Genomic DNA, 14,135 nt, shown 5'->3' with positions numbered 1-14,135 from the left:
ATTATAATTATGCAGTTATGTCTGTAAATCATCAGAGAAAGAGAGATTGGATTATGTAAGCAGGTGTCCTTAACCTGGTAGGCTACTTTTGAGTATTTTGAGAGAACTAGATATTTATATCAGAGAAAAGCTTAAAAGGTGCGATTTGTATGACTGTTACCGAACGTTCTGTAGGCCAAAATCAAAACACTGGTGAACGTTCTGAAGACTACCAGACGCGAGCCTCTTCTGGGTTGCCAGATGTAATGAAGACTTAGCTAACGTTAGTTGACCTGCAGCTGCTTTAACCTTTCTCCAACCATGACCTAGCTACACATTACGGAAACAGTGAAAACAAAAAATACCTCTCTAACCAACGTAACATATTTAGCTGAAGTTAGCGATGCAGATGAAGTTTAGCCTAGGCTAGGCCTACCTGTTGTGGAGAAATATGGCCAGGCCAGATCTGCGTCAGACTTGATATTCTTCGTTTGACGAAGACGTCACCATCTCAGGAAGCTCCTCCGATGTCCACTTAATTTGTTTCTTGTTTTAATTTTGGAAATTTGCCTGCCTCTCGTAGGCGTTCATGACTACAACTGACAGCTGTTGACAGTTGGCCTTTGCTAATTTGGCAACCCAAATAGGAGGACGCGCTAGCCCATTATTAATACGCTATTCTAGAATTAATCGTTCAAAACATAAAAGAAAATTCCAAGAGATTCCGCCCCGTAACTCATTTTTTTCATGGGTTTTACGGGGTTTAAGGGTTGTCAAATAAGCCATTTCTTCAATTCATCGTGTTTCCTTACTCTCTGACAACATATGGTGATCATTTTTGGAATGGTTAGCCTACAGTTTATTTTCCATTATTTCCTACATACTGGACCTTTAAGATAGAATCAATATTCATGACAAAAAAGCTTAGGCCTACCCCTTTTTTGTGAAAACTAACAAACCAAATGACCCAAATGACTCGAATTACATTTTTTAAAATTATAATTTGGAATGATACCAGATGCTTTAACGGCTCCCACACACAGTTGTGTTCGTTGCAGTGCTGGAGACGCATCCCGTTCACTTTGTCTGAAGTCAAAGAGTCTGAACAAAATATAAATGTATCATTTCACAAAAGATAAACTTTGAGCATGATAGGCCAAAGAGCACCGGCAAAGTGTCTTGTGCCCCCTTGTGGCATGTTTTGAAATGATTGGCCTTGCTTGAAGACTTACTTTATCAGACTTTTACTAGGATGTCTGGCTGCCAGTTCAGCTTTAGGACAAACTTCATTAAACTTAAAATTAAAAAAAAGAAATGTTTTTCAACAGCAACTGCTTGATGGCTTCAGTAACCCTGCTGCAATACGTTCTCACACACACACACACACACACACACACACACACATACACACACACTAATCTGTGCCACTAGTCTGATAGTAATTTAGCTGCAATCCAGTCGATGAAGTGGTTGACCCGTGCGTATATCCCCGGCTTGTTCTTCACCCCACAGCTATCTCCCCAGCTCACGACACCGTACACATAGTAGGTCCCATCCTTCTGACACACAAGAGGACCACCAGAATCACCCTGTCAACAGAAATATGGGACGGTTTTAGATTCCCTGTCTCAGTCAAAATAAGAGTATCTGTATTAAGTGTGTGGGGAAAACAGTGGGAAAAAATTCTGGAAACACATTTTCAATTCAATTTTATCATGTGTATCATAATGATTATCAGTCATCTTAAAGGAATTATCCGGAGTAAAATGCACTTTAGATCGATTTACGGATGATTTGGGGTGCATACGTTGAGTTGACATCAAAATCATGTCATTCGGATGTGTTTTGAGAAAGTTCGATTGTACCGTTTTCAGTCACAACTCGTAGCCTGGAAGTGAGCGGGGCATTTCAATTGCGCCGCTACAAAACGCTATTTTTATACCTCTTCTACAGTTCCAAACAACATAACACTTACGTGGTAGTGAGTGGATGGTCCCTTAAGCCAAACCGAAGTATCCCGAGGTCTTTATGTGGTCGAATAGAGAGTCCAGAATGAATTTCATCAAGCCAGTACCTTTCCGGAAATGTTGCCATCTTTGCCGCCATCTTCAGGGGAAAGTCCGTAGGAGTCTTATTGCTGAGTGTGTTGTAACACGCTCTGGAAATTCACAATTTAAAAAAAAAAAAAAAAAACATAGTCCAGTATTTCTTTCGAAATTGAAATGAAGTTGTATGGACTGGACTATGTTTTTTTTTTTTTTTTAAACGGCGACGACGGTTACAACACGGTTACAACACACTCAGCAATAAGACTCCTACGGACTTTCCCCTGAAGAGGCAGCAAAGATGGCAACATTTCCGGAAAGGTACTGGCTTGATGAAATTCATTCTGGACTCTCTATTCGACCACATAAAGACCTAGGGATACTTTGGTTTGGCTTTAGGGACCCTCTACTCACTACCACGTAAGTGTTATGTTGTTTGGAACTGTAGAAGAGGTATAAAAATAGCGTTTTGTAGCGGCGCAATTGAAATGCCCCGCTCACTTCCAGGCTACGAGTTGTGACTGAAAACGGTAGGGCTGTAACGATACACCAACCTCACGATTCGGTTTGTATCACGATTTTTGACCCACGGTTCGATACGAATCTCGATTTTTCTTTTTTTTCCCCTTTTTTTTGGGGGGGGGGGGGGGGCCTAGACATTTTATTAAATAACATTTTAATAGCCTCCCTTAGAACACCAGAGGATTACAATATAATATATCTAGTATTTTATATCCTGATATAAAAATATTTTTCTGAATGACTGATATTTATGACAGCACACTTTATGCAGATTAGCCTATAGCCTAGGCCTACTATTTTTTATTACAACTCTACCTCTTTAATTCAGCTGTCTGGTTGAAGCCTGGAAATATTGTAAACAAAGTAGCATATAGCTTAGCCTATCATAGTGTACTGATTGGACTGTCCAGTTTCCCCATGTGTGTTTAAGTTTCAAGGTAATACTAGTTCTCCTTGGGACAGGCCCTTTTGGGAAACGTTGGTATTGAGATGATCGATCAGTCAACTTCAATGCAAGAGTTTTAAACAAATATGTGCAGCATGCTAATGATGCTAAGCGGATTTAATAGTAATTTAGCTAGTCGTCTTCTATGCGTCCTTGCTTTCACGATTGTGAATGTTTTATTTAAGTCGCGCGTGTTCATTGAGCAGGAGAGGGAGGGAGAGTGAGAGGGAGGGAGCGCGAGAGAGAGCGGGGCAAGGAGAGGGGGTTTGCTTCTATACTGTTTGGTAAAGTTGCACACATAGTTTACAATGAAAGCAAGGAGAGGTATGAAATTATTATTTATTTATTTATTTGTTTGTTTTTGGACAACGTAGGCTACCGACAAGTAAAGCGGGAGTTGTGGGTTGCTTTTGCAGCTGCCTAAGCTGCAATGCACTGCGTGAAACACTAGAAAGGGTGTGTCGCGATTCTGCCTTTTCACACCGCGACACAGTATCGTGGATATGAATGTCGCGATTTCGGTTTCGAATCGTAAATCGTTACAGCCCTAGAAAACGGTACAATCGAACTTTCTCAAAACACATCCGAATGACATGATTTTGATGTCAACTCAACGTATGCACCCCCAATCATCCGTAAATCGATCTAAAGTGCATTTTACTCCGGATAATTCCTTTAAATTGACACTGAGAAACAATAGCAATTATCATCAAAGATCATTGCAGTTGGTAGTACATTCCCCTAAGGTATCAACATGCTTTTGACAAATAAGTTAACATGCATGCATACATAAAAAATACTCTCTCTCTCTCTCTCTCTCACACACACACACACACACACACACACACACACATACACACCTGGCATGAGTCCACCCCTCCTTCCATCTTTCCAGCACAGATCATGCTTTCATCCAACCTGCTGCCATAGACGGTGGGAGCTGTGCAGCGCTCCTTGGAAATCAGACGCACCTTGGCTGATAGCAGCTGGTTGCTGTAAACATCTGTTTAAAGAGTAAGAGAATAAAAGAGTAAAGAGGCCATACTGTATAATTTTATTATAATGTATAATGTTATATATTATTATTAATATAATTATATATAATTATATATAATTAAAGCATTGCTATATATCTTCCTGAAATACATTTGATGAACGAAAATCTTATGCATCATATTGAATTATCCAAGAAAGGTTTGCTATGTGACTGTACCACCGATCTGTCTGCATTCATGTTTGTGGTAAATGGGTAAGGAGGGGAGGATTGACTTGCCTTGCTCTGTGGCCCCCCATCCCGATATGGAGCACTCAGTGGAGTCCGGTAGCGGTCCGCTAGGCAGGCAGGCCGTCTTCACAAACCTGGTCTCTTTGGTACACTGGCCCTTCGGACCCTTCAGTCTCAGCATAGCTGCAATTCAATCACATATTCATGTAACCAGATATTCATTCGTTCATTCATTCATTCATTCATTCATTCTAAGGCATTCTGTGAGTTCAACCAGAGACTTTCTAATGAGGAGACACAGCACTTAAAGAATCCTCCATAGAAATGCATGGGGTTAGTTTGTAACGCCAATATGCCAGTTGTCTACACATATCCCGCCCCTTCCACAGCAAAAAAAGTTGACTTGTGAATACATTGTGCCAATCATGTGGTGTGTTGTAAATACATCCACATATTCATGCAACCAGATATTTATTAATTCATTCATTCATCCATTCATTCATTCATTCATTCATTCTAAGGCATTATGTTAGTTCAACCAGAAAGACCTAGCAGGGCAGGTGCATGAGTTGAGTCATTATTAAGACCGATGTAGACTGGTGATTGGTCAAGAGAAATGAATGAATGAGTGATGTAGCATTGAGTCTTCCTGGCAGAACTACTGTACGCTGGCACTTCCATTTCTTTGAAAGAAGCATGGCAGTGCTGGGTTAAGGCTTGTGCACCGCTGAGTAGATCTATACACACGTGTCTGTTGTGTTGTGTCTGTATTGCTCAGTCTGCTCATAGTATGACTCACCCACATCGTTATGGAGCGCGTCAGGGGCCTCCCTGTAGTCCTCGTGAATGATGGCCTTCTCAACAGGAATGATCTGCTCAAACTCCTCTGTCTTGTCCAGGTTGATGCCACCCAACTCCACCTGCATCTCGTTCATGGGATTACTACAGCACAAATGAGTAGAAGTGAGTGAAGCATATGCCAAAAAAATACTAATGGTGATACAGTCTGAAAAATAAATGGTCCAGTCATTTCTACATACTCATGACCTTATTTTTCTCTCAAATTTTGTGCACAAAATCTGTACCAATAGTTATGCAGAATTCATTGCAACAACTTGCAAGAGCTTTGTTCCATTTTTATATTAATTTATGTATGTTACTTATAAATGTCTATACACTGTTATGTATGACTGCTTTGGCAATACAAATGCCCTTTTTTGCACCTTTGAAATGAATTGAATTGAGACACAGAGAGAGAGAGAGAGAGAGAGAGAGTACACACACACACACACACACACACACATGCAATTTCAAACAAAAGCATGGCCAGGTAAGAGCGGTGCTGATGGGAGGCCACACATACGCACATGCAGTGTGCAGCAGTGAGGACCCAGCAGGATCCCACCAGGATGCCTCCGCATGAGTGACGGAAGGGCGAGAAGGAGCCCCTGGGTTTGATCTGCAGAGAGGCCTGCCAGGGGTGGGCCGCAGGCAGGGCCTTCCTCCCCCCAAAGATACGGGCAGTGGCGCGGCCAGGCTCGGGCTTCCCACACTGGGCAAACTGACCACTGGAGGGAGGGTCTGTGGCCTCATTGATGACAGGGATGGCGGGAGGGACTGTGGGTACTGTGTGAAAGAATGAAAGAGGATAGTAGGATGGTGGGAGAGAGAGAGAGAGTCAAATAATGTTACACAGTGAGATGTACAGTAAATCTGAGCTTATGAAGTGTTTAAATGTTTTGGAAATACAGCTAAAAGACTAAAAGAGTTGCAACAATACACACACTGAAAAAAAGTAATCATATCTTCTCATGATGACGCACTTTCTCAGTGTATAAGGACTATAAACAAAGCTGCGATGAAGGTTTGAACTTTGCTGTTTGCACGGCTCATTGATTTCTGTGTAGAAGATACTTCTGTCAATCAACAATCTTCCAATCATTCAGTCAGCTGTGTGTGTGTTAGTGTGTGTGCCAATGTACCAATGTCTGATCCTGAGCATTTCTTGATATTGCAGAAGTCCCAGTCCAGCTTCTTCTTCTTTCTGATGAAGCACCAAGGGGCGCTCTCACCATCAGGATTTCTGTCAGGACAGAAGAAGAGGCACATGTTAACATACACACACACACACCAGGCTTGTGCAAAATTCCAGAATTGAATTGAAACTGGCTCTTAAATTCCAATTCAATTCTTGAATTTCACTTGCATTACAATTGAGGTAGCAAACAGGAAGCAGAATTGCAATTCGAATTGTGCACAATTCTGACACACACACACACACACACAATCTTACAGCAGACCTGCAATAGCTGTGGGGTCCCAGTCCGTCGATACTATCATCAAGAACTCCACCAGGGATGAGGTGAGAGTTCCATGGCAGACAGTCGACTCCATCCTCAGTCACGCTCACAAAGCCCCGGTATGACTCGCCGTCCCCCTCAACGCAGTCGTTAGGCCCTGGATGCATTTCCAAGATAGTGTCAGTGTTTTAGCCTGATACTATAGCCTGCATCATTTTTTCTTATGCAACTGTTTATTGATTTGTTTTTGTACTTGCAGTGCAGGTAGTATTTACTGTAAGTGTGTGCAAAAGCATTGATATTTTTGTCTTATGATTAGATTTTGAAATAGACAAGTACAAGTTGCGTATACAGTAGATCTAATAGGAGTCTGGTGCTAAATACACTGAAATAGCAGAGGAGGCAGCTAAGCGAGGTTGGAGTGCACGATTAAGGCCTATTGAAATCGGTGCACGTGGGTTTGTGGCCAGATATGCTATTGGCTTGCTGTCTAAATTGGGCATTTGTGGTCGAAGTCTAAGGCAGGTGGTTAGTAACATGTCTTTAGCAGCAGAACGGGCAAGCGAATGGTTGTGGGTAAGGAGAAATTACCCTTCCTGGGGCGCAAGCTAGGGTAAGCTAACTGGCTCATTTGTTTTGTGTTTGTGATGGACTGTGCCTAGGTTGATGGTACTTGGCTAAGGTTTTTTATGGTTTATGGTTCAGTCCGCATCAATGGGACGGACCAACCTAGCCAACTTAGACCATGCCTAGGTTGGTTAAGGGTATTTGGATGTTTGTTGTGGTAATATGGTGGCAGCATGGGGCGTAAGCTAACTGGCTAATTTGTTTTGTGTTTGTGATGGGGCCTAAGCTAACTGGCTAAGCTAACTGGCTAATTTGTTTTGTGTTTGTGATGGGCTGTGCCTAGGTTGATGGTTGGTTGGCCAGGGTTTTTATGGCGATGGTTCAGTCCACATCAACGGGATGGACCAACCTAGCCAACCTTGACCATGCCTGGGCTGGTTAAGAGTATTTTGGGTACTGGATATTTCAATGTGGTAATATGGTGGCAGCATGGAGGGGAGTGCCTCCAGGACGCTGGTTTCACTGTTAAGCCTTCATGAGGTGTCGTGGGCCTAACTTAACGAAACATCGGTGAATGAGGGTGCCCACTTGATAACCCCAATGACATGCCGCATACTATATACTGCTGTTGGATGGGCCATTTGTATTGTGCTTGTGACCATTTGTTGGCGGATTTGTGGGTAGTGTGCTTTTTAAAGTTAAACTTGAGCAGGGGCTTCTGAATGTGTTTTTACCTTGGATTTTGGCACAAGGGATTTTAACATCTAATCCTGTGTATTAATGTAATGCTGGTGTAGAACAGGTTAAGGCATTACCAACTTGGCAGAACTTTCCACTGTAGCCAGCCGGGCAGACACACTCAAACTTGGTTCGGGTTCGTCCTTTCTTGCAGGTACCACCATTCATGCAGGGATTTGGTTTGCACCTGGACGCTAGAAGACCAACACTCCCCTGAGACGGCACTTCAACAACACTGTAAGAACCTCCTACTCCTACCCCTGATTCATTGCATTCATCATTGACATTGTGCATAGATTTCATTATGTTGGTCTAGACTTTAATCTTCCATTATCTTAGTGGTAACAGCACAATCATCTAAACTCAGCGGTGCAAAGATTTACTGGACATTACAGGAGCAGATTTACTGGACATTACAGGACATTTAGAGGACATAGTTGGATCTGTACTGAAATCACTGCTTGTAGGATGCCTACCTTTCCTGCAGTCTGGTCCCTGAAAGGGAGGATCGCATTTGCACTCATAGAAGGGAGCTGTTTGTGTGAGGACGCACTCTCCACGGCCACATTTGGCTTTCTTACAGGGATCCTCAGCTGATATAACATGGTAAACGTGTTATTAAAATAGATAGTACTGCGGTCCTTATGATCTGTAAATATCGGAATGGTGAAAAAACAACACCCAAAACATAAAAGCAAAATATCATTGAAAATCCCATATCGTTCAGTTAGAGCATTGTTAGTGTCAGAAACGTAATTAATGAAAAATCTTACTTGCTTGGCACTGTTTGCCTTTATAAGGTCTTGGGCAGGAGCACTTGTATCCACCATCCACCAAATTCTCACATACCCCATTGTTGAGACATGGATTCGGGTCACACTCATCTAAGTAAGAAAAAACAATATGAAATGGAATTGGTCTCTGGTATAAGTGCTAATTTGTTCTGCATTGAATTGAGCCATAGCATATGGGTGGCAATTAATTAGTGGACCTTGATAACTTATATTCTACACACCATACGCAAACCACTAACCCAGGTTTTAAACACCACATCAGTGGTCTGCAGATGAGTAGGCTTACCAAGCACATCAAACAGTTCAGTAAGCCAACTCAGGTCATAATCACCCGTCGAGGGGTCTTCAGTGTAGTCATAATAGGCATAATCTGTAGGGGAAAATACAGCATTAAAGGAACACGCCACCCAAAATCAGTAGTAATATATGTTCTTACCTTAACTTTCACGAGTTGAGTTGTACCTCTCCCGCGTCGGTATGTGCACTCAAACGCTCTGGCGCGCAGCGCGAATGTGTTAGCATGTTGCTATGCTAGCGGTGGCCGTAGAGAGAGTAAGATGGCATTAATCAAACACATCCACATTTTCGCTACTTAAATACAGTTGCACAAGTAGTTGATTAAAAATGTTAGGGCACACAACATGAAATGTGACGATTTTCCAAGCGAATAAACAGGAGAACTACAATGTCTGGCGCAATAGCACTTGGGAGTACTTCGACCTAGGTAGTAATATTAATTAACACCTAATTGTAGATCCTATCCACCACAGAGTTTAGAATCCATGCTTGATCGACCCCTCAGCCTCCCACTCCCCTCTGAGCGAGAGAGAGGCACACACACTAGAGATGCGCTGATGGGCTATATTATAACATTGCTGTGTTTATAATGTATATGGGATGTTTTTAATGTAGCCTATATGGGATGCGGCGCTGCTGACGTGAGGCTAGACAGCACATTGGCTATGTTGTAGCCTATATCCCCAGAATATCAGCAGCAAACTCAGTCTCCGTCTTGCAAAACAGCCTCCAAATAAAACGCACATCGGCCTGTTGCCTAGCCTATTCTGTGTGCCAATATAGCCTATCGTCCAAATGCTTGATTGCATTGCATTCTCCACATTTTTAGCTAAATTCTCATGTACCATATCAGCATTTTTGTTCAGTGAATCTTATGTAAATTGCTTTACAATAGCGTCGGGCCCTTGTCAGCAGCCTTCGGCTTGACTCTTGCCACTATTCACTCCTTCGTCTTCAACATTCCCTGTAGAATTCTCAATATTTTTGGCCTCAATGTGTCCAGTTACATAGTCTGTCTGTTCTTAGTCTTGGATTTTGTGAAATAAATGTCTAAATATCACCTGTTTGCTGCAGCTTCGGTCTGCACGTCCTTTTAAAACAGCATCTTTTTCTCTCTTTTTAATCTGCTGCCGGCTTGTCTCTCCACGTCGTCCAAAATGCTTGATTGCATTGCATTCCCCAATTTTTAGCTACATTTTCATGTACCAAATTTTCATGTACCACAACTTGTCAGCAGCCTTCGGCTTGCCTCTTGCCACTATTCACTCCTTCTTCTTCCGATGTAATTTCTGAGTCATCTACAAGATGTTTACACACACACTCACCTCAGTAAATAGAACCAACTTGACGTTGACTTCAACCTGTGCTATATCCTAGATGAGACTGCCTGGGTTATTTTGTTTCGATATCAAACACATAGTAATTGTAGCCTTCAGGGAATAGGCATTTAAAAGAGAGACAGAGAGTGATATGACTTGTATGACTTCTACAAGCTATTGCGCTGTCTGTCTGAAAAAGACGCGCTTTCTTCCCATGCAGTCAAAATAAATGGGAGTCTTCAGAACAGGCTTGTCATAGTGTCACCCTGACATGCCAGTGTGTAAAGTAATGTGAATGACTTATTTTATCAAGGATTTCTTTCTTTTTGCAAAAAATAAAGTACAATAGGCATTAATTAGTAGGCCAGCAGCATGTTGAAAGTATGTACCAAATTGCGTTTTGTATTACAATGACAAAATTGTAAAAGGTCGCCCGAAGCTTAGGCAAGCCTGGCAATAGGCCTAGGCCCGACGGTAATTGTAAAGCAATTTACAAAAGACTCACTGAACAAAAACGATTGGGGTACATGAAAATGTAGCTAAAAATTTGGAGAATGCAATGCAATCAAGCATTTTGGACAACGTGGAGAGACAAGCCGGCAGCAGATTAAATGCTCGAGAGAGAAAAAGATGCTGTTTTAAAAGGACGTGCAGACCGAAGCTGCAGCAAACAGGTGATATTTAGACATTTATTTCACAAAATCCAAGACTAAGAACAGACAGACTATGTAACTGGACACATTGAGGCCAAAAATATTGAGAATTCTACAGGGAATGTTGAAGACGAAGGAGTGAATAGTGGCAAGAGTCAAGCCGAAGGCTGCTGACAAGGGCCCGACGCTATTGTAAAGCAATTTACAAAAGATTCACTGAACAAAAACGCTGATATGGTACATGAGAATTTAGCTAAAAATGTGGAGAATGCAATGCAATCAAGCATTTGGACGATAGGCTATATTGGCACACAGAATAGGCTAGGCAACAGGCCGATGTGCGTTTTATTTGGAGGCTGTTTTGCAAGACGGAGACTGAGTTTGCTGCTGATATTCTGGGGATATAGGCTACAACATAGCCAATGTGCTTTCTAGCCTCACGTCAGCAGCGCCGCATCCCATATAGGCTACATTAAAAACATCCCATATACATTAAAAACACAGCAATGTTATAATATAGCCCATCAGCGCATCTCTAGTGTGTGTGCCTCTCTCTCGCTCAGAGGGGAGTGGGAGGCTGAGGGGTCGATCAAGCATGGATTCTAAACTCTGTGGTGGATAGGATCTACAATTAGGTGTTAATTAATATTACTACCTAGGTCGAAGTACTCCCAAGTGCTATTGCGCCAGACATTGTAGTTCTCCTGTTTATTCGCTTGGAAAATCGTCACGTTTCATGTTGTGTGCCCTAACATTTTTAATCAACTACTTGTGCAACTGTATTTAAGTAGCGAAAATGTGGATGTGTTTGATTAATGCCATCTTACTCTCTCTACGGCCACGGCAGAGCCCGCTAGCATAGCAACATGCTAACACATTCGCGCCACGCGGCAGAGCGTTTGAGTGCACATACCAACGCGGGAGAGGTACGACTCAACTCGTGAAAGTTAAGGTAAGAACATATATTACTACTGATTTTGGGTGGCGTGTTCCTTTAAGTATACAATTAACAAAATGACAGGATGATATAATAATATTATGCAATGATAAATAAATGAATGATATCAGAGCTACACTCTGGGGGCATGTCTGTGAGGTCCCATATACATGCCCCAGAGTGTAGTACTGTAGCTGCCTGGATGCATTAGCTACTGACTGTAACAACACAAGCTACTGTAGGTAAAATCGATTGTTTTTGTTTTTTTCGTACCGACAGTACTCGGTGAAGAAACAAGATCTACAGTATGTGAAAACTCACCAGATTTCTCCTTTAATGAGCAATTGAACAGTTGTTTTCCAGAGTCTACTGTGCAAATGCAATATTTGATGGTCAAAAAGTCATACCTTCATCTATGGAGGCATGGTGGTCAGGTGATCCTTGGATACTCTGTTCAAGAAGAAAAACAGGAAGTTTTGATATATATATATACTCTCTTGTTAAGCTCCTGATGGTGACCAAGCTGTTGATCTGCTTGATCAGCTCAACATCATACATGAATGTACTGAATATGTAAAACTAAAATGTGTGTGTGTGTGTGTGTGTGAGAGAGAGAGAGTGAGAGAAAGAGATAGAGAAAACCCTGCAGCTGATTAATTGCCATGATAAAATAATCTTGGGAAGTTTCTTTGAATCATTTGCATCGGCACCACAACTCACCCCAGTTGCCGACGGAGACAGACTGGCCAGGGCCAGTCCAAGCAGCAGCAGCAGCAGCGCAGGACCCATGGCTTCTGCCGAGATAGAGAGATAGACCGTAGCTTCTCACCAGATCGACCCCACAGACCGACTGCTGGCCAGATGTCCCCTTGTTCCCGATAACACTCTGACCCTCAACCCGCAAACCACTGCCTCCAAATCCCATCCCAACCTACAGCTGGGCCCGGAAGGGTCAATGGACTTTAGAAAAGTAAATGAAGCTGATACCTGATCAGGCTCAGCATTTTCTTGTGTGTGCCAGAGAAGATATTTCAAATACAGGATTACTTTTGCTCATGGAAATGACTTGACGCTGCCACACATTTACTTGTATATGAGGAGTGTCCCAATCATCATTGTAGGACAGTTATCGCAATGCAGTTAACTGTAATTGTCAAGGCACTCTGTATCAAATATATGAATCCTTTTGTTAATTATTGTTTTTGAGATGTTCAATGTGGCTTGTTTCTTTCCTTCAATAATATTTTTTTTGCTGAGGCCTCGTCAACAATACCTGGTCTAAACAGCATTATTTATGTACTTCAAAAACAAACCAACACTCAAATTCCACTCTCTTCTCTTTCCACTCTGGCTCAGTGTCACATTTATTAGTATTGGTTGACTGGGTTTAATCTCTGCAGGCCTCATTGTGTAATTGGCTTGATTTCCAATTTTGGTCACTTTGGATAGAGACTCTTTCAACATGTGTGTTCCTAAGGAATCCCCAGTGGCACAGAAAACATTGAGCTGATGGTAACTGGGATAAACAAACATTAAAAAAAAAGTTTTAAAATCTACATTTTGTAGAACATTACACTGAAGCCTGATTCATTTTAATTTCAAAGTATCTGCGTTGGTTTTGAACATATCAACCGGAAACACTCTAAGAAGGACAGTTTGAAAGGGCCTTTATAGTAAGTGTCTGGCAAATCAGTAAGGTTAAGTTATACTTTATTTGTCCTGCAGGAAATTTGTATGAACATTTTCCAATCCAGGGGTTAGTATACTAATACATACATACATACATACACACACAGTTAGACACATACACACACACACATTCACACACACACACACACACACTTGGAGCAGTCAGCTCTCTAGCCCTTGTGTTATCCTCAAATCTTACCGACACTCTTTATCCTTGGGGTCAATTTGACCCCAGCTAAATAAACCCTCAGAAAATGATTATAATTCATATTGTTACCCAGTTTTTTTTGTGATAGGTACTTAACAAGAGTGTGATAACCACCATCAAAAGCCCTACAAAACAATCCCACCCCCCCACACCCCTTTATGAACCTTGGAACCCTGGCTGGCAATATTGCCCATCCAGTGTCAGCAGCCCAAAGGCTTGCTGTTGCTTCCCCTTTTGACTTTTAGAGTCCTGCCAAAATGACTTATATGTAATAAGTACTTGTGTATGTAATAATGATAATAACAATATGTTCCCATACTATTCAAATAATAATATCCAAAATGTGTCAAATATTCATGTACCTTATGTTTCATACAGCTGGGGTCAAACTGACCCCAAGGAACATCAATGTACAAA

At 41.8% G+C, this 14,135-nt stretch overlaps 1 protein-coding gene across 1 annotated transcript; it reads right to left on the bottom strand.

Moving 5' to 3' along the window:
• Window positions 1-1,406: 1,406 nt before the first annotated feature.
• On the bottom strand, window positions 1,407-12,610 carry LOC143138282 (factor VII-activating protease-like). Its single transcript, XM_076298778.1, has 10 exons — window positions 12,532-12,610; window positions 8,902-8,985; window positions 7,899-8,015; window positions 6,517-6,673; window positions 6,199-6,299; window positions 5,584-5,797; window positions 5,016-5,158; window positions 4,261-4,399; window positions 3,852-3,984; window positions 1,407-1,568 (listed from the first exon to the last, which is right to left on the bottom strand). The coding sequence occupies exons 1-10, from the start codon at window positions 12,608-12,610 to the stop codon at window positions 1,407-1,409; spliced, it is 1,329 nt and encodes a 442-aa protein (XP_076154893.1).
• Window positions 12,611-14,135: the final 1,525 nt, after the last annotated feature.

The sequence above is a fragment of the Alosa pseudoharengus genome, unplaced genomic scaffold (assembly GCF_046254945.1).
Source record: "Alosa pseudoharengus isolate Yale_2024_CS ecotype anadromous, Long Island Sound unplaced genomic scaffold, YU_APseudo_1.1 YU_APseudo_1.1_scf_21, whole genome shotgun sequence".
Taxonomy (NCBI): Eukaryota; Metazoa; Chordata; class Actinopteri; order Clupeiformes; family Clupeidae; genus Alosa; species Alosa pseudoharengus.
Note: the sequence above shows the minus strand (reverse complement) of the source record. Positions and strands in the feature narration are given on the sequence as shown.